Genomic DNA, 20195 nt, shown 5'->3' with positions numbered 1-20195 from the left:
TCTCCTTTCTCCTTTCTCCTTTCTCCTTTCTCCTTTCTCCTTTTTTTTTTTTTTTCCCTCCCCCCATTTATACTTAGAAAGATTAAGTGTAGGGGAAAGTTTTTCTTTCCTCTAGCCTCACCTTAAATAAGGAATTGTTAATATCTGTAACTTACCAGAAATTAATTTGTTCTGTCTGGTCAGACTGTAATTTTCATTGGAGGCTGAGGTTAGAAATAAAAAGGCTGTAATGCTTTATTGTAATGTCTCTTTTATTGCATCAAGTGAGTGTAAAAGTTTCCAGGAATAACATTAACTTTAGTATACTAGAAGGAAGGTGTTCAGTAAGCCTATACAGACATTATTCCTTGGGGAATTGTATCATCTAAAGAAATTAATTGGAATCAATGAAGCATATACTTTAACTATAGATTTTCTATTGGAGGAGCACATGAGACTCAAAAGGCATAAATAAAGTATATTTAATTACAGTTTACTTTCAAGAGGAGAAGTGAATAACATTTCGTTTTTCTCATTACATATTTTACAACTGTGAAGATGATTGGTTCTTCAAATCATAGTTTCTGATAGGAAAAATATTTATTCTCTTGAACTTCTAAGAACAGGGGTTAAACAGAACTCTATGGACTGGTGGTCATTTGTCTTTTCTCTCTCATCACAATAACAGTCCATGGAACCAGTGACAGAGTTGCTACCTGAATTTCAGAAAATATAGTATAAAATAGTACAAAGCCATTGACAATTTATGGGTTACTTCTAAATGAAGAAAGAAAAAATAACACTGAGAAGTATTAATCACTGAAAATGTGTGAAGGAAAACTGCAAAAAAACCTTTAAAATGCAGCTAATTGCAAATGCATAAACATCCCCTAGAAAGGCATAATATTACAACACTTTTTTTGTCTTTTCAAAGAGTTATATGTCCTGATAAGGAGACACTGTTCAGTCAGCAATATCTGTTATATGTTTAGCATATTAGAAAATACTTGCTTTCAATCTTAGTATGTTTGGAAGCAAAACTTAGTAAGTCTGTCATTTTATGACACAGCAAATAGAGATTTAGCAGTGTCAGGTCAAAAAACTATACTCAGGATCTGACAACTGACAAAAGTAGTCATTTATTTATTTAATAGGAAGCATCCTTCCTTGTTGGAATACCTCTCAGCAATGCTGAGTAGGAAAGAAAAAACCAACCAACCAACCAGGTCTACTTATGTGGAATGTGCAGGTCTGAAGGTCTGAGGAGGTGTAGATAGGTAGGTAATTCTGTACCTGGCCTTCTTACTCTAAAGCAGGTCTCCGCATTGATGCCTCTGGTAGTGTGCAAGTACTGAGTGACCTGAGCCAACTCAAGAGTACCCACAAAGTCCAGCAGGATCAAGATACAGTAGTGTACAGTTTCTAGCTGCTTTCTGTAAATATACATCCAGAAGTCCTGCTGTGTCCCATTATTTGTTTAACAGCCTACTGTCTGTAGTACTTGCTTAGTAGAAGCAATAGTCACTCATCACTCCAGCCTATTGCTCCCACGCGCCTGCCCTGATGGCAGTAGGTGGAATAATGCAGCCGCCTCTTCTTCCCCTCCTGCTGAAGTAGCCTGCTGTTCAAAACCAAACCCAGACAGTGGGAAAGAAGAGGATCTGATCCTATTATGCAAATAGCATCCAAACCTCTGAGACTGAAAAAAAGCTTGAAAGAAAAGATGCTGTCTGTGAGAGGCGTGACTTCTGGCTAAGTATCAATTATGAGTTTACATCCGTCAATTGTTAAATAATGTTCCTGAAGGTCACTGTTTGCACTTCACAGGGAAGGCCCTGAATTATTTCACCAGGATCTCTTCTTCAATCAGACAGATGGCACCCTCAGAGGAGTTTTTATGTTATCTTTCTGTGGGTGAAGGAGCTTGCTTGTCTCTCTGTGGATAAAGAGCCTCTACATATTACACTGAAATTTTGGTTTCATTCAGGATGCATTCTTAATTTTATGGGTTGCATCCCTTAATTTCTCATGGTAGTGGGACACTGTTAAAAAAAATAAAATATTATATGAGTGGAAGAAAGCTCTTATACTGCAAAGTGAGTCTCACTTGGCACTTTTAAAAACAGCTTTTCCAATGAAACTGCAAAATTCATGGAAATGCTGTGATGCTAGAGACAAATCAGCTACTGACAGGCATCACCCCACTGTCAAAACGTAAGTGCAACATAAGTTCAGTAAATGTTATGAACACTACTGCTGACTTTGTGCCACAGGCTATTGGCATATGACCTGCTATAGAATCCTCAGGATAGCCTAGGTTCAATCTAAACACCAGGAAAATTAAAACTGTCTATATAATAAAACCCAAAACCTCATCTTGTTAATAAATAAGATATGGAGAGAAGCATGAAAAGAATAGTATGTAGAAGATGCTGAATATCATGTTCTTCATCTAATCATCCCCTAACTTTTTTTTTTTAGCTTCTGAGGGGGATATTTTAGCTTTTCTCTTTCAGAATGGGACTGCATTCTGCATTCTGGGTTCTGTTTCTTAACACATTTGTATTTTAATACCACTGTTTGGAAACGGATGTTTAGAGTCATTCAGAAGTAGCTTGATTTTTCCTTCTTTCTTCATAATCCAAGAAGAATTTTATTTACTTTAAGAATGTGTATAAATGCAAGTTATATATCATTACTTCGGTCCTTTACTAGCAACTTTATTCTTGTCTCATCTGACTTCTCACCTCCTGTTTCCCTTCCTCTTCAATCTCTGGAGGATATCATGGTCCTTCAGAAATCATAACCTTTTCTCCCCCTGTTTACAATTGAGAAGAGGTGATAGGATACATCTTTCATTGCTGCTTGTGAGCAATGTCTTCAATCTCAAGGGTACTTTACCTGCAAGCAATCTGTACTAAAAATTCCTTTGCAGTGTATTTTAAGGATGAAATGTCCAGTGAGAAACTTGATACACTGCTCCTCTGAAAATTAAGGTAGATAAAAAATGGGGATGCTTAGAAATTCCTAGGCAGCTAGAGATGGGTTATGAAATGTGAACTACCACATATGGTTTGTATATAATAATGAAATAATGTAAAGCTATATAAAAAAAATGCTAAAGCTGTTTTTCTAAGAGCAGTAAGTCAAGAGTATTTTAAAACAGATTCCAGAACAGAAATAGCTGCTTTGAGATCAAAGACTCACAGAATAATTTATATTGGATAAATTTTAGTAGGTCATCTGGTCAGAATCCTGCTCAGAGAATAGCCTACATAAATCAGATCGCTGTGGACTTTCCGCCATCAGGTTGTGACTACCTTTAAGAGTGGGGATTTCATAACATCTATCACCAAAAGAAGTAATTGAGTATTTCACAAATATTAAAATTCATTAGTGGTGCTTTGCTACCTAATTTCTTTGCCATAGTGGTACAAAACAGGCATAGTGAGTAAATCCCTTTCTTTAGATCTATCAAAGTATCTACTCGACTTCAACTGTGTTTATTTGTTTTTATAAAAGCAGCTTATTTTTCAGACTTTTGTGATTGAAAGTTCAAATTCTGAAGGCAGGTGAAAGAGAAAAGCAATGATCTATAACATTATCTCTATTCAGCTGTAGTGGAAGATCTTTGGGACCAGTTTGTTTAAATATAGATTTTAGCTGTTTAACTGTTATTTTTTCAAAAGTAGTCTTCATTTCTTTTATAGATGTATTTGAAATACTTTTCAGTTAAAGAAAGAGAAGTGTTTAAATACAGTCTAATTTTTCTAATAAAGAATAATTACTTCTGTTATCTATGTATGTTAAATTTATTGATTAATTTACAATTTCTTATTACATTATATGATTTGAACTGAAGTTTTACTGCATTGTTTGGTTTTTTATAAATAAAGAAGAATTATTATAATTTTCTATTTAGAAATTAAGCTTAATTAGACCTGTTGCTTAATGATCTTGAAAACTGTGAAATCATTAGACAAAGGATTATTTGCTATAGCTAATAAGATACAAAATTACCTTAGGGAGTATTCTTTATTGATTTGATTAAAATTTTATGCCACCTGTTGGGCTTTTTTTCCCTGTCAGTAACTGGCAATGGTAACATTGATTCTCCAAAGACATTGTGCAGATGCAGCAAAATTTCTCATCCGTAGGTTTCCATGTTCTGTAGGAGAGCTGTGTGGTCTTCAGTTTTTTCTGACTAATTCTACACTAGAAAGGCTTCTTTGTTATTTCCCTTCTCTCACTGAACTTTGTTTCTGTACACTGATTGCTGGAGATACAATGACCAGGAAGTTAAATAAGAAAATTCAACAACTAACTTTGCTTAAAAGAGACAGCTGTCCCTATTAACAGTTGCATAAAGTGACTACACCATGCCCAACAGTGCCATGCATCACTTGCCATCATGTTTCCTTTCGCAGCAGCCATTAATCATTGAAGGATTCTATGATATTGTTAGTTTTTAATTGAGTCTAACACCAGCTTAATTATCTGTATTTCTGTTAACGTGAAACTTGGCTTCAGATCATGGTTTGGTTTGTTGTAATAGTGCAGTCCTTCCTTTGGTGTCGTGAGTCCTTAGAAATTAACAGCTTACCCTGGAGCTGGATGAATTGTTCTCTCATTACAAAAAAGTTTACTTAACCACCGGTTGACCTTTTCTAGACCTTCTTTTTCACAGCAAAATCATGTTGCTGGCAAGAAAAAAAAAAAAATTGCAACCCATGTCTACTTCCTCAGTCACAGTCTCCTTTTTCTAAATACTTCATTAACTGAGAATGGATTATGAAACCTGAAAACCAATGGGTTTATACAGAAATCTGATTGTACTTTTGAAAATAATATTTCACCTCTTGTTGACTTTTTTGTTCTTTCAGTTACATGCATTGAGTGCTTGAAAGAATTACTGTATTTCTGAAAGGCAATGTAATGCTGGTCTAAAATGTTTCAGGTTTTGGAGATTTTATTTATTTTTCTTATTCTAGGAGTTTATGAGTAGTAATTTTGTTCTCTGAGAGCCCTGAGAAAGTCTTAAGGAGAGTTTCAGCTTTGATAATCAGATAGGACTGAAAATAATTGTTCCTCAGTAGAAATAGTCAAAGATATTTTGCAAGCATTGGTAGCTATTTTCATCAATTGCCATTTAAATTATTGAGAATGAAAATTAATCTGAGCACCCATGAACAGCCTTATTCTATTTAATATTGATGTTGATTCCATGAAGTATTTAAATAAAATACCTTAAGTCTAAAAAGGCTTTTGTATACTTACATATGTATGTGAATTACTAATTTTCAAGCTTTGTTCTCACCAGGGTATAAAAATATTTCTAAGCCAGATCTTGTGAAATCACTGATACAAAAAAAAGGATTTCTCTTAGGTATGTTTATTTTGCTGTGCAAACAGCGACACTAGAGACTTTAAAGACAACTTTACGTATACATTGATTATTTGCCGGTTTATTCTGGCTTTGTGAGCACTTTGAGTATAAACACCTAATTCTGTAGAAATGTAATTCTGATGTTATGCAAACTCAAAACATTTATTACTAAAATTCATTTCAAACAACCTATTCCCCATCATCTGTATTTTCTGTTTACTCAGTCATCTGGGGTTCTTTTGTGTGTATTGTTGCCATCTCCTTTGGACTGAGTTCAGTAAGCTCAGGATGTGAGCAAGGCAGCTACATGAGCAGTATGATCTCACAGAGACAGCCGCAGAGCCTAAATTGCTCCAGTCCTGTCCAAGTTCTGCTTACCAGTCTTTTTCAGAGAAACAGAAAAAGAAAATAAAAAAAATTTATCTGTAACCAGTCATTGAAATCTAATTGAAAGGTACTCCTGGGACAAGTTAAAATTGTTATTAGATGTTTTTGTAAATATTTCACTCACCCTGATACTTAAGAAAGATAAATATGTCAGTTGTTTCCTAAGTGGCACCATCAGAAATGTGAAAGACACTGTCTGGTGACTTGTAATATTCTGATCTTTTTCTTCATTCAGCATCTTTCAGTAGTCTACCCTGAGGTGAACAAGATGAGTTATGATATGTTGTTCATCAAAAGGGAGAGGTCATGCCCTCCAGCTTGATTATTTGAAATAATTTCATTTGACCCATTTTTATTTTAGGGCATGAAAAATACATGCTGTGTACATTTAGGAGAGGAAAAAAAAATATGCTGTTAATCAAAAGATAAGTCCTAAACCCAGTCAAGCTACTAGGCTTTAAAATAAATGATGTTTACTTTCTTGTCACCTGAATGCTGAGCTTGCTGTATTGCACTGTTATCTATTTTAAACCCTCAAAATCCCCCAGAAATTTCATCCTGGATTAAAATTCTAGCCTTTCTTGGGTCTGTTCCTAAATTCAGTAGGTGAAAAATGAACAGGTAGGAATTCAAATATGACCATTTATCAAAGATATATTTTTTTATTTTTCCAGAAAAAAAAGCAGAACCCTACTGGTTGCAGTTACACAACATTAAAAGGAAAGGGAAATGATGATAGTGTGATACCTAGTAATTTTTTTAGTCAGGAAATATGTGAGACCTGCATATTTTCAAAGTGTTTGCTGGGAGCTGCTCTGTTGAGAGTATCAGAGGATATCTAAAGCCTCTCAGGTCAGCTGTAAAATGCCTCGATGTCACCAGGACTAAGTGGTAAACCTGGTAATCAAATGAACCTGTTCAGGGATACACTAAATTGCTTGGAAGGTGAGTTATGTGGTGGGTAAATGTTGGAGTCCAGGGCATTCCTTTGGCTGCCCTGGAGGGTCAGGGACCTGGACAGGGGGGTCTGGGACTCTGGAACAGAGCCCAGAGGGACATTGGCTTTGATCTCAGTCCGTGGGAAAGGCTTCCTGCACTGCGGGAAGGATTGCCGGCCACAAGAGTGTGAGATAGTAGTTTAGCTTATCACAAGGTGAAAAACAGTAGGTTTGGGTTTTTAGTATGGAAGTGAATGGGAGCAAGATGGAGGATTTGGGGCTTTGTCTCCTGCTTCTTTCTTCTTCCCTCACTCCATTTTCAGCAGTGACGGTGGCACAAAGTAGTTTAAAGAGATTGGGTCAAAGCAGGGATGACCTGTTTAGTATAAGTGATAGGTAGTGACAAATAATGATAAATAAAGAACACGTAGCAATTAGTATAAAAGATAGTGACAGCCCAGTCCGAGAGGAGTCACCAGATGCCCAAGCAGCTGCACAGATCTTAGTTGGGCACTGAGAAACTTGTAAGATAAGAAACAATAAACAGAGCATGCAAGCTTGAAAAATCAGAACCTGAAGACTCCGTCTCTTTCTTGCGTTTGGCTCAGAGCTTTGCAGAAGGCAAAAAGACTCTAAAACCACCTGAATCTCAGAACAAAAAACTGAGAGGTAAATAGGAAAAGTCTACAAGAAGGAGAAGATTCAGTCAAGTGAGGAAGGCAGTTTACTTTAGATAACATGATTTTTTTTTCATCACCTAGCTACCATACTTATTTAGCAGGAAAATGCTTAATGCTGTAAAAAATACACATATCCCTTGTTTTTGGCATTTTAGGGGGTTTGCTACATTCTGGCTAGCTACTCTAGTTCATTTTCTTTCTTTTTTAATTACCCAGTCAATATCCTGGAAGACAGGACTAGCATGAGGGTTTTTTGTGCTGATTCCTACTCATAATTTCACATACACTCCCAAAATTAGTATAGGTGGTTATCTAATACTGCATCCAAATCCATCTTTGTAATAACAGCTGCATAAAGTCTTTCTTGGAAAAAGTCTGTGCTTTCTAAATGCTAATCACCTCTATTAAAATGAACAAATTCAAATTGTAATGAATTTTAAATACACGTGCATTGACTTGTAATTTAAGAGAGGCAAAAAATCCCAACTTCTAATGTTGACATTTTTACAAAGGCACACAGTTGCTCAATTAAGGTTCAAACTGACTTTGTTGTTAGAAGAATTTATTTCAATAAACAGCTACTTAGAAATCTTAAATAAGTAAAATGAGTGCTTTGAAATAAGCTGTGTCTATTAACATGAAGCACTGGATGAAAAACCAAATGGGTGAGACAAAATATTTCTCTGGATTAGTTGATTATAAAAGAAGAAGAAACCTGGAAAAGCAAGACATAATTCTTTACCTGTTTGGAAAACTATCCTGTATCCACATGTAGCCATCATTTTTCAAACCTGTGGAAGAAATGAAGGCATGAAGCAGTCAATATCGTCCTGATTTCTACCAAGATCAAGTACATCTCACTGGGAATGTGCAGAGTTTTCTCATGGGATGCTGTTGGATGTAACATAAATTGTCATGCAGGTTTTTCAAACAGCGCCATTAATTCTAGACAGATCTCTATGGAGGTCCAGGCAAGTTCTGTTACTATAAACACCTGTCTGCTCTGATTCTGATGTTGTTTGCCAAGATAGCAAATCTACTCTGTTTTCAGTTTTTGATACTGGTTTTTATTTATCTGGATTGTAAGTGAAAATTCATCTTTCATAATTAAGAAATATTTTCTGTTTTCTCTGACAGTATTTACTTTAAGATCTGATAATATTTACTCAGATTTTGTGTGGTCATTTCAAAAGTAGAACAAGACAAAGCAAAATGGAAAACCTATACTCAGCCTTGGTCTGGTAACAAGATGACAGTGTGAGTTCTTACACAGAAGAAGATTAAGCTGTGAGATACAATGTATGTGCAATCTTAGATTGGATAATCTATTTGTAGTTAAATGGTTCAAAAATATGAAGGCAATCTTTAGAGCTGTCAGAGATAGCTCTAAAGTTTTAGTGTGCTTTTTTAAAATGAGGCAGATAAAAAATAATTGACAGGAATTAAAAAAAAAAAAAAAAACCAAAAACTATGGAAGGATTAGCAGACTGAAAAAATAGGCTAGGAGATATTTTAACTGCATTTACAATAGGGCAATTTTTTTCTAACATCCAATCAAAATTCTATGTCATTAATTCTTCTGTTGACTTTGAAGAATTATTTTTTACTCAGTGTAAAAATTGTAAGCATTTTCCTAAGCCAATTCCTAAGCAAAATTGGTTTTGCCAATGATTGCACAATGACCCCTTTTTTCTTCCACTTTTTCCCATATTTCCAGTGTGGGGTGGTGGTGGTTTTTTTGTGTGTGGTTTTTTTGTTTGTTTGTTGTTTTTTTTTTTTTGTTTTTTTTGTTTTGTTTTGTTTTGTTTTGTTTTGTTTTGTTTTTTGGGGGGGGTTTTGGTTTTGGTTTTTTTGGGGGGGGGGGTTGTTGTTTTGGTTTTTTTTTCTGCTAAAAGTTGACTATAATGAATTTTTTAGACTATACAGAAAATTATTTTTAAAAGTACTGAGAAAATTATATTAAAACCAGGGTAGAGAGCATTATCTGAATTTCTCATCCCTCATTACTTTCCCTCTGCATTGTCTGACATATTTATTTGTCTTCTGATTCCATGTTCATCTTATTGCCCTAAAGCACAGTTTCACATAATGTAAGTATGAGTATCAGACTTGCAAGATAAAAAGCTGTCAGTGCATCTGTTCTGATCTTTGAATTGCCTCACTTTTATGATGTCACATACATATTCCATTTCATTTTGGGGGATTTTTCTTGTATTTTTGTCTTACTATTCTTCCTAAAATATAATAAAATTGTGTAAAAACTCTGAAAAAGTGTCTCTGATAGTCAAGGCTATTTAAGTAACTTTTAGCAATATATTGGACTGATATAAAATATGGCAATTTATCTTGCTTGATTAGAATGTCTGTGTGATTTAAGAACATATTAAATTACAAGATTATGGATTTTTGACTGAAGAAATTGTCCTGTTTCATTTATCATTTCAATATGGATTTTTTTAAACTGTCCATGATACAACTCATAAACCGTAATGACTTATTGAATCTTTGTTACTGAACCAGCAGCCACTAAGTTAACTAATTTGTGTCACCATTTGATTTTGAAGAATGAGCTGCTTGAGGTAAGTTAGAAACTAGGACTGCAAAAATTACCTTTCAAGTGGAAGGTGAATCATAAATAAAATCTGTTTTCACCACCCTGCCACGTTTGTTGATAACACGTTTGTTGTTCTATGGGGACTCAAACTTGATAAGATTAAAAGATTAAAAACTCACTAATTTTTTTAATTAGTAAGGAACATGGTGTACACTGTCTATTTGTGATTAACATTAACATTTATATCCATTCATTGTGTGTCTGTGCTAAGCATTTATTTTCAGAAATGAAATTTCTGGAATTTCATAATCCCATGAAATGCCATATGTGCCAAATTCACATGTTCAGCTACACTAAGATATGATCCAAAACTCTCAGTCATATATCATATTCATCCAATATTTCAGTTTATACATATTAACTTTTTTGAGTAACAGTCCCTTTCCAGTAAGTAAGTTTCTCTGTTTTTATATGTCAAAGCTTTTTTAGAATTCAGAACGTTTCCCAGTAACAGAAATGTCTCAAAAATGTCATCTATTTTACCTCAGAAGTGAAAATTTTCAGCAATTTCTCATCTTCATTGTATTAAAAAATTGCAATATTTTATTTAATTTCACACATTTAGTAATCTTAGACAAACTTAAATCACTTTAGGAACTTAAAAGTTATCATAGTTCTCAGAGTTGTCTCTTAAAATAGTTAGTAAGTATTTGTTTAGCTTTTACCTTGTTTTCCAGAACATAGCCTGTGCTATTTTAATCCACACATGGATATGGACAAGCACTCATATAATTTTGTAAATATTCCTAGTTATAAACATACAGCCTTTGCTTGACAGTTCCTCTCTATTTTGTATAGTAGTTATTGAGTCTGAAGCAAAAATGCTTTTCTGTTAATAAAACTTTTGATACAGCAGGTTGTCTGGGAAATTTATCTAATTTTTCCTCATGATCTACAGAGGCAAGGGAGAAATAACTAAGGGAGAAATTGCCTTAAATTTCATGGCTACTTTAGTATTGAGTCAATCAGATGTGGAATATCAATACCTCTGCATAGCATGAGTGACTGTATTCTGTTATTGTGATGAATAGTAGATGTAGAAATATGAAAGAGAAAAACAATAAGAAGGGATTACATACAATGTTACAGTGATATTAAATATCATCAGGCAAGATGATATCTTACTGTGTGTCCAATTTAAATGAAACAAATCAAGATGAAACCAAATGAATTCAACTAAATTAATTTTGAAGCATAGATGTCTCAATTCCTAGAAATCAGAGATCTTGTATTTTCTTTCCGTTATTGAGAGAAAAATGTGCCAAACTTCTGCACATAGTAGTACAATTTGTTTATACTTATATACCTCTTCTGTGTAACTCACCTCAGTCACTGAGATCTAGAGACTGCAATGAAGTTGGAGGGATGAAGATCTTATTTATGGACAGGATATGAAACAGCAGAAATGAAATTTGAATAAACATTGAAATAATTTAAATAATTTAAAACTTCTCTTACTTTACGAGTCAGTTGTTTGTTGGTTGGTTGGTTGGTTTTTTGGGGGGTTTATTTTGTTTTGTTTTTTGGTTTTGGGTTTTTTTGGTTGTTTTTTTTTTTTTTTCTGAATAGTTCTTCATTTGAGAATGAATGACATTTCAGAGAACAGGGCTTTTTAGTAATTGCATAACAATAGAGTGTTTAGCACTCTTTTTAGCACTTTCTTTAATGGTTGAATATTGTGGTACAGATCTGTCCTCTTTTTGACTTCTATAAACTTGTTTAGTCACCAAATGAGCAGATATTTCAACACGTTCTTCATTGAAACTGAGACTATATGACAGTTTTAGTGTTTGATATTGACAAAATAATTAAGTATTGAGGTGTCACTGTAGTATGAGAAAAATGGACCTTCTCCCTGTCTCTGGTTACAGACCATAAAATATCCAATAAAGTATGACATAGACTAGTAGTATTGATTTCTTACAAGGGGATTTTGAAAAAAGCTAATAATTTCCAGTATGTTACGATAAAAAATATAACCTCGCCCTCCCTGAAAAAAGATAAGAGAAAGAAAAAAAAAGTAATAGACCCACTATTTATTTTAAAGCATATTCCATGAAGAAATGTTTCTGAAAATTTTCTACCCAAATGTAAAGAAATAAACTAGTGTGAATTTGTTTTCAAAAAGTACACAACATTCAAAGTCTAGGAGAATAAAACATGCAGTAAAAACTTTCATTTTAGGGACATTCTTACCATTCATACCAGGTGCACTTACAAATTTGTTGACTTTACCTTTTCCGTACATAGTTATTATAATTTTCCTTACATGATTATTACGGGCATTTAAGACAGAGAATGTCCCATACTTTATTTGTTAGTGTAGAAATCAATTTCACAGAGACATTTCAAAATAGATCTATCCCATTAACAGCTATGTAATGTATGAAATATGGGTTGAACTATTTTCCATAGCAGTAGCATACCAGTGCACACTGGAAACTGTGTTTTATTACTAATGGCATGGTTATAAATCAAATGTTTCATGATGTGTCTACTCCCTGTTCAGTGGTTCTCCAGAAGTTGGCATAGTGTTGACTCATGTTCTTCTAATCTTTAAGGATTTGATGGTATTAAGTAACTCAAACTTAATAGAATGGTTAGGAAATTACATCCTAAACTCAGTTGGAACAAGTTCTAGTTCAAACATCTGTGTCAGAAGATCTGCTGGTGGTGGTAAGGGTCTACAGCATTCTAGTCACTTCTTAGCTGTAGATGAAATTTAAAATAGTGACTGGAAACAGTCTGCTAATCTGTTTCTAAGCAAAAAGGTTGAAAACTCCTACACAGAGATTTTCAGAGAGTAAAAAAAAAAAAAAAAAAAAAAAAAAAAAGACATTAATTGGAAATAAATCTTGTAAGATCATATTGTTCAGTGCATAACTGTGAACTTGCGTGTGGAGGCTGTTTTTATATTACTCTGTAATAGCAGTTGCTTGACTTAGGATTCCTGACTGGTAGTTCCATATACTTCACTTGCATTAAATTTCACTGACATGATCTGTTAGCAAATATGTAGAATACACCTTTAACATCTCTGAAGTATGTGGGTTATGTTTTCTGTTGTTGCTAACACAATAAGTATTTCTTCTCATGTTTTTGCATTGACCTAACAGGCATCCTTTATAAAAACTGCTGATGAACCATATTGTGTTTGGGGTTCAAAGTTTGCAGCTGTGTTAAATTTGACAGACATCAGTTTATGCACGTGAAATGCTTGCAACACAAGAAAATTTCTGAGAAATTGTCAACACTGTTGATTTTTTTGTCAGATAGTCTACATGGGCTGGACAGAAGAACGGGAACAAGACTCCCTTCAGGACCGAATGTATGCACCAAAGTTTCTAGCACTGAGGGGATCTTCCCTATACAAATTTATAGCACCTCCAGTAAGTATGTTTCTCATGCTTAGTGGGAATAAATGTTATTAAAATAATGTCATGTAATGTGTACAAGTCTTTCACAATGAGATATCACTCATTGGGGTAGCAGGACAGCAACTAACAACATTGAAAAGTTCCAGGGTGTGTGGTATAGAAGTGAGAGAAAACAGCTCTTCATCAGATGATTGGGTATCTAGCAAGAATTTATTTTCCCCCACTTAAATGAACACTTAGAAAAATTAAAGAGAAATCTGCTCATGTTAAAAGGGAACTTTTAATTTTCCTTTGGCAGACAGAACAGGCCTCAAGCAAGTTGGTTAGATTTAAACTGAACAATCAGTCTAGTGAAACTGCTGAGATTTGGGGAAATACCAAAGGTTTTTACATGCTGTGGAGATGGCAATGTGTCTATATTTAGATTCCATCCTGAACGTAAGTTTTTGCTTCTTGAGAGCACCAAAAGGAAGGATCAAATGAAAGTGTTTAGGTTAAATATCTTAATTGGAATCTCGCTGGGAACATCGGGCAAAATTTTAGCACTCATCTTATATTCAGCAATTTACTTTCACAGTCTTATGGTATATCCAAGCTGCAGTAAAGATCCTCTAGCTAACTTTTGAGCCAGTTGCTAAGGAGACAGTAGCAGTCCTATGCCTGCAGCAGGAAGGGTCATGTGGATTAATTTTTACTGTTTATTGGGTGACCTTTCTGACTGCTGCTAAACCCTGTGTTTGTCAAATTCAGGTTGTAGCTCCTTCCTGCCTGAAACAGAATCATAGAATAGTTTAGGTTGAAAGGGAGCTTTAAAGGTCATCTAGTCTAACCTCCCTACAGCAAGTAAGGACACCTCCAAGTGGAGCATGTTGCTCAGAGCCTGTCTGACCCGGTCTTGAATGTTTTCAGAGATGGGACATCCACCCCCTCTTGAGGCAACCTCTTCCTGAGGTAGTTCAAAGCCACCTTGCAAATCTTTAGGTTGAAACTATTGGTGTTCATTTAGCAAAAGGCTTAAAAACAAGTGAAAGACATGGGGAATGGAAGTAAGTATGGATTGAAAACTTCATGTGTTCAGTGTTTGTAGACTAGTTCACGGATGTGGTATTTTGGCACTCGCAAGTCTATTAGTGGAAGCTTTTTTGGTGCATATTTTTCAGGATCAGATTAAAATGTCAGATTATACTAACAAGCACCTTAATTCAAAACCAGCTCTCCTATCTTTGCCAGACCTACCTGAGCATTTGCTGCTTGTCAGGTAAAACCAAATCCATTCTGGGTACTTGATAGAATCAGAATCAATTATGAGAAATCCTGTTCCGTACAAAAGAGGAAGATTATTCTTTTTTAAGAATTATGGAAGAGACAATAAGCCTCTTGACTGAAGAATCATAAATTTATAGGAATTATGTACTTGTAGGGGGTAAATGTCTGATGGGGGTGATTAATGGGTGTGAAAGGAGCATGTTCATATGAAGAATATGAATCATGGTGATGTGAGTAAGGAAAATTTTGGCAAGATGCTATTGTATAAGACAAGAAATCCATCCTTGAGTTTTTACAGCTCTTGTTTCAGCTCAGCTGCAAGAACAAAATGAATCTGTATTGCCAGATTCTGGTTCCTAGTCAAAAATAGAAAAACTGTTCAAATGCAGAGAAAAATATTTTCTCTTCATGGAGTAGGAGGGAAGCAGAATGATAAGCATGCTTTTTTTAGGACAGAGGGAGAATTTCTACAGAGCTGCCTTAAAGACATAGAATCATATAATGTTTGGGTTAGAAGGGACCTTAAAGATCATCCAGTTCCAACACGCAATGTGTATAATAATTACACACTTCTAAAATCCTATTTTCTATATGCAAACCTTTACACATACAGTTACATTTGCTATTCTGCAGGTTGGTCTCTTCCAGGGATTAGAAAATGTTATGAAAAGTTTCAGAGCTTCTTTTTAGGAGATGCATAAAGTGTAGTTAAAATAAAAACTGTTTAAATTATATGTGCAGCATAAACTACTTGGACAAAGTTGTTTTCTGAAAAGAGATGCCCTGCAAGCTTTCTTAACCAGAAAATCAAACAAAGTATTTCCTCAGTCCCTGCCAAAGTCTAACACATTAGGGAAGCATGTGTTTAAATGACATCTATCAACAGCCTCCCCCTGCCTTGTTTTTTATCTGTTTGATCAAAAAGACTTCTACTTCCTATGCTCAGATAAAGGAGCAATCCTAGTGTCCTTATTTCCATTTTGAAATTTTTAAAGAAAATTGCTTCTTTACTATTATTTTTTTCTATTATTTCCTAGTACATTTCCTTCTTTATAATTATTAATTGTGTCAAGTCTGGTGGGTTTCAATTTCTTCCAATTTATAACTGGAAATTTACTTGAGAAAGAGCAACTAACACCCTTTCTTTTGCCACTCAATACGTTAAGTTAAAACATTAAAAGTGAATTATGCAGCAATTTCTTTTGCTTTGCACAAATCTTTATATAGAAAGAGTTTTTGTTTGACCTCAAAAGAAGTCCCTTTACAAGTAAAAAGAAAAGCAGGAAACCAGGGGAGAGGAGGGAGCTCTTATATTTCCCCCCAAAGTATGAAGCCTATTGTAAATTTTTAAACATAGTTCCAAATGACTTTGTGCTTCAGGAGCAATAATAATGACTTTTCCTCATGGCACAATATGACTTCATCTGGTGTGACTGGGTGTTGTGGGCTCAGTGGAGCTGTAGCAAGACTCCTCTTCCCATTTTTCTGTTTCTGGTGAGAAATTTATCTTTTCGTCCATAGGAGAAAGAGTAGCTTTGTGGTTTAATACCCACAGTTCAAGCATTTGACAATGACTGCAAATAAAGAAAATTCTAATAGGAGGGGAACTATAACACTGTGGTTTTGGACTTTTCATTCCTCCTGTGATTTCCTTGAAGGATTTTCCATTACAGTAATGTTTTAACTAAAAATTAGTTAGGAATAGAATTTTCTCATACATTTCTCAAATACAAACAATTTTGTACAAATACAAAATAATTTTGATCTATTAATGATTATTTTATCTTTAGATAAGAGATAAATTGATCTGATACAATATTTTGTTCCTTGGGCTTTGGAAAGTATTTTATTAAACATTTTTCAAAAAGTTTACCTTGAATCTTGTAGAAGCAGTAACATATGTTTTCTTCAACCTCTTCATTGTGCCTAACAAATTTAATGGTACAGCTGTCTTCCTTTGTCTATGGGCCACTGTCCAAAGTGTCTTACCTTTAAGATAATTATTCTTTCATTTATAACCTCAAATTCATTCTATTATGTGACTTCTTCTGTATTTTTAGACTTTGAATATTCTCCTGGTTTCTGCTTGTGTTTTCCTTGGAAATTTTATACACGGTTAAGATACTGCCTTTACTCTTCCCATACTGAATATATTCATCTATCCCTTTCTGTCTCATTTAAGTCTTAATACCTTCCCTTTCATGATTTAATTTAATTATTTTTTATATTCATTTTTCCGTTCTTAATACCTTCCCTTTCATGATTTAATTTAATTATTTTTTATATTCATTTTTCCGTGTACAACAGTGGCCTAAAATGAGTACATTTAAAAACAGTTGTGAAATCCCAAAACAAAGAGGTTAAATATATATATATATATATATATATACACACACACACACACTATTCAAATCTTAGGGTTTTTTAATTTTTACCAAGATTAATCTTGGTAAGAAAAAAAGAAAGTGAATATCTGCCTGTGTTGTCTCATGCTTTGTTTTTTCCCCCCTGGATTTCAAAGCATGTGGATTAAGTGTCTGGGACACTGCAAGGTCGGAGAGTGGTTTTATGGATTTTCAAACACTGTAGGTGATTGGGAGCAAACAGTGGCATGCAATTAGAAGAAGGAAAGTGGTGAGAAACACGTTTTCTGATAGACAGGGCCCTAGCTCTGTGAGATGAATTCAGGGGCTGTATCCTCTCAGGATCTCACTGCAACCCCTGTGAGTTCCCAGGGGAAGTATCATCATTTTGCATAGAGCAGGCTGCATGCAAAGGAACTGCATTGTGAGGACAGGGAGGACATCTCCTCAGCATTGCCTGGATGGAACAGTGTGGTCCCTGCTAGTTGTTGTTTTGAGGCAGTGCTTTGTCTTTCTGAATATATTTTAATCAATGTAAATAGTTTAGGGATTTCTTTTTGTTAATGAACTTAATTCTTTAAATCAACAAAAATAACTTAATTTCTTTTTGTTTATTTTGTGTTTTGTTTGTTTTTTAAAGGTCACAACCTGGGATTGGACACGAGCTGAGAAAACATTTTCAGTTTATGAGATAATGTGCAAAATTCTCAAGGTATGATAAGAAAGTATAAAATAAATTGCCACTTTGACAGACAAGAGCATAATATTAACTACCTTGCAGAAAGAGATCTATTCTTTTTCCTCTGAAGTCAAATATCAGAAGTACTGGTCTTAGTAGATACGGAATCAAACTAGAAGGCATGGCAAAATTGGAAATAAACTGATTTTGATTTGAAAACTACCTTATTTCTCCATAATGCTGTACGGGATTTACAGCTTCACTTTAATGTCACATTTAACTGCTGTAACATTTCTTTTTCTAACTGAGGACCTAAAGAAACAGTGATCAGTTTGGTTGTTTTCAAATATGTGGATGGAACAAATAGTAGCTGCAATGCATAATTCCACTAGGATTGAGAGCAATACCATTCTGATAACTTTTGTCTTATTTTTTTCCATTTTCTTCAGTCTGCCTGAAGTGTAATAAATGAGAAGAGATAATGATATATGTTTAGAAAGTCAAAATTATGACTGGCAAATTGAGTAAGACCTCTATTGTTCATTGTTTTTTAATTTTTAATTCTGAATTCAATCAGAATTATTTTATCTGGTCTTTTCTCTGTTTTAAAAAAACAGTGAAAAACTGATGCTCAAAATTTCTCAAATGAGAAGGAAAAGAGATGCTTTTTTGTATTAATGTAAAATGCTTCCTAGTTTATGTTTGGTTTGGGGGGTTTGGGGTCCAAATTACACAAAAGGTAATTTTAACAGTTCTTTAGTTTTATCTAGGCAGAGACAGACTAGTATCAACAAGAAATACGAAAACACCACACTTTTTAAAAACTGTTTCCCACTGGATATACCTTTTATTGACATAAATGTTACATTTTTTAGGTTTTGTACATTACATAGGTGCACTATATTTTCCTTAGGGAGGAAAATTAAGGTTGGAATGGCACAATTGAATTCAAATACTTTTTACACTTGAGACTTAAAAAAACCAAACCAAAACAAAAACAAACAAAAAACCCCAAACAAACAAACAAAAAAACCCAAAAACCCCCACAAGTTTATAGTCTGAAGAAGTCCTCTTTGCTAGCAATCTTAACAGAGAAGTGAAAACTTTTCTTTTATTGCTGTGTTGGCTGTGAGGTCTGGAGTCTTCATCAAGGAGTAGAACATCCCAAATACAAAAACATCCCATCACTGTGTTATGTCCTTCAACTACCGAGTGTGTGCAAATATCGGCTCCTTAGAAGTGCTCATGTAGGAAGAGGAGTAACAGGACGAGTTGTTCACTTGGTGAAGGCATTGCACTGGAGGTGTAAATGAACAATGCTCTAAGAACACAGTCAGGCTTTGAAAGAGTTGAAAAATACCACTTCTTACAGGCACTTTTTTTTCCTCCATTCCCTTTGGTAACCTCTGATTGCTTCAGGCCTTGCACTTAATGCAATAAGCATCAAGGTAACTCTTCTTTGTCAGAGAACTAACTGCTTTGGCTTATCCAATGATCTTCTTTATACTCTTTGAACAGAAATTTATGGAATGTGTCCCATATAGTTTTCTGGGTCTTTTTAAGGGTCCTTCTTTTCTTTCAGCCATTTGCCTATGTTGATGCTCTTCTAAATTCACCTGCAATTTTAGCCATTCTTCTTTTCCTCCCTTTGTTCTGTGTCTCCTATTCTTGTATACCAATACATTGGGGGTTTTGTTTCTTTTTAATTTCTCAGCCATGTAGCAGAAGTTATGTCAGCCAAGGAGAGACAGTCCACAAAGCAGTAAAACCTAAACTAATGCCTTCCTGGCACTGTTGTGTAGAAGAAAAGAGTACAAATATGCTGTTTTGGGGTTTTTTTATCATCCAGCCCTCCAGACTGTCCGGGAAGAGGTGTAAATCTTCCAGCCTCAGTCTGTATTAGCAGAGAGGCAATTCCAGCATAAGTAATATAAGAATATAATTTATGTGTTTCTTTATCACTTTATTCATATTCAGTTATTCATTTATTTTCTGTAAATATGTTCAGGCCTATAAAATGCTGAAATGTTTCAAGCAGGTGCTTTAGCTGACAAAAACCTGTAAATAATAAAAACTGGAAGTGGAAAAATCATTGCAATGGAATTGCAACTTCTGACATTGGAGCATTAATCTTCACCATATTCTAGTTTTCTACAGCAGGTGCTATAGAACTTAACTATGGTTTCACTAAATATAAAAGCAAATAAAACCAAGAAAAACAGCTTCCCATTACACTACTGCATTGAACATCTGTAGAAACTCAAGGTTTTGTTCAGCTTTTATGCCATCTTAAAAGTCTCCATTTAAGCAATGAGTGGTTTTTAGACCCGTTTGAACAAGTCCCATGGATATTACTGAACAAGAGGCTACATAAAAAAAAAAGTTACTCTGACTTGAATTCATTAGGTAGCTGGTTAGTCACCCAAGGTAGCTGGTATTTTCTCCTGTGTATACTGGCAATTTCATAACTGTCCCTTGTGCCACAAGGACAGGGCTTTACTTAATATGTCTGTAAGTATTTTTTCC

The 20195-nt window shown here is 34.5% G+C and overlaps 1 protein-coding gene across 5 annotated transcripts in view; it reads left to right on the top strand.

Moving 5' to 3' along the window:
* Nucleotides 1–20195, top strand: part of SNTG1 (syntrophin gamma 1) — a 327370-nt gene that overhangs the window by 264358 nt on the left and 42817 nt on the right. For all 5 annotated transcript variants that reach the window (XM_040080452.2, XM_058422692.1, XM_058422687.1 and 2 more), the window contains 2 exons: nucleotides 13257–13373; nucleotides 17631–17702. In XM_040080452.2, the coding sequence (XP_039936386.1) occupies nucleotides 13257–13373; nucleotides 17631–17702 (189 nt within the window). The remainder of the gene's footprint in view (nucleotides 1–13256; nucleotides 13374–17630; nucleotides 17703–20195) is intronic.

Source organism: Hirundo rustica, chromosome 1, assembly GCF_015227805.2.
Source record: "Hirundo rustica isolate bHirRus1 chromosome 1, bHirRus1.pri.v3, whole genome shotgun sequence".
NCBI classification, from domain to species: domain Eukaryota; kingdom Metazoa; phylum Chordata; class Aves; order Passeriformes; family Hirundinidae; genus Hirundo; species Hirundo rustica.
Note: the sequence above shows the minus strand (reverse complement) of the source record. Positions and strands in the feature narration are given on the sequence as shown.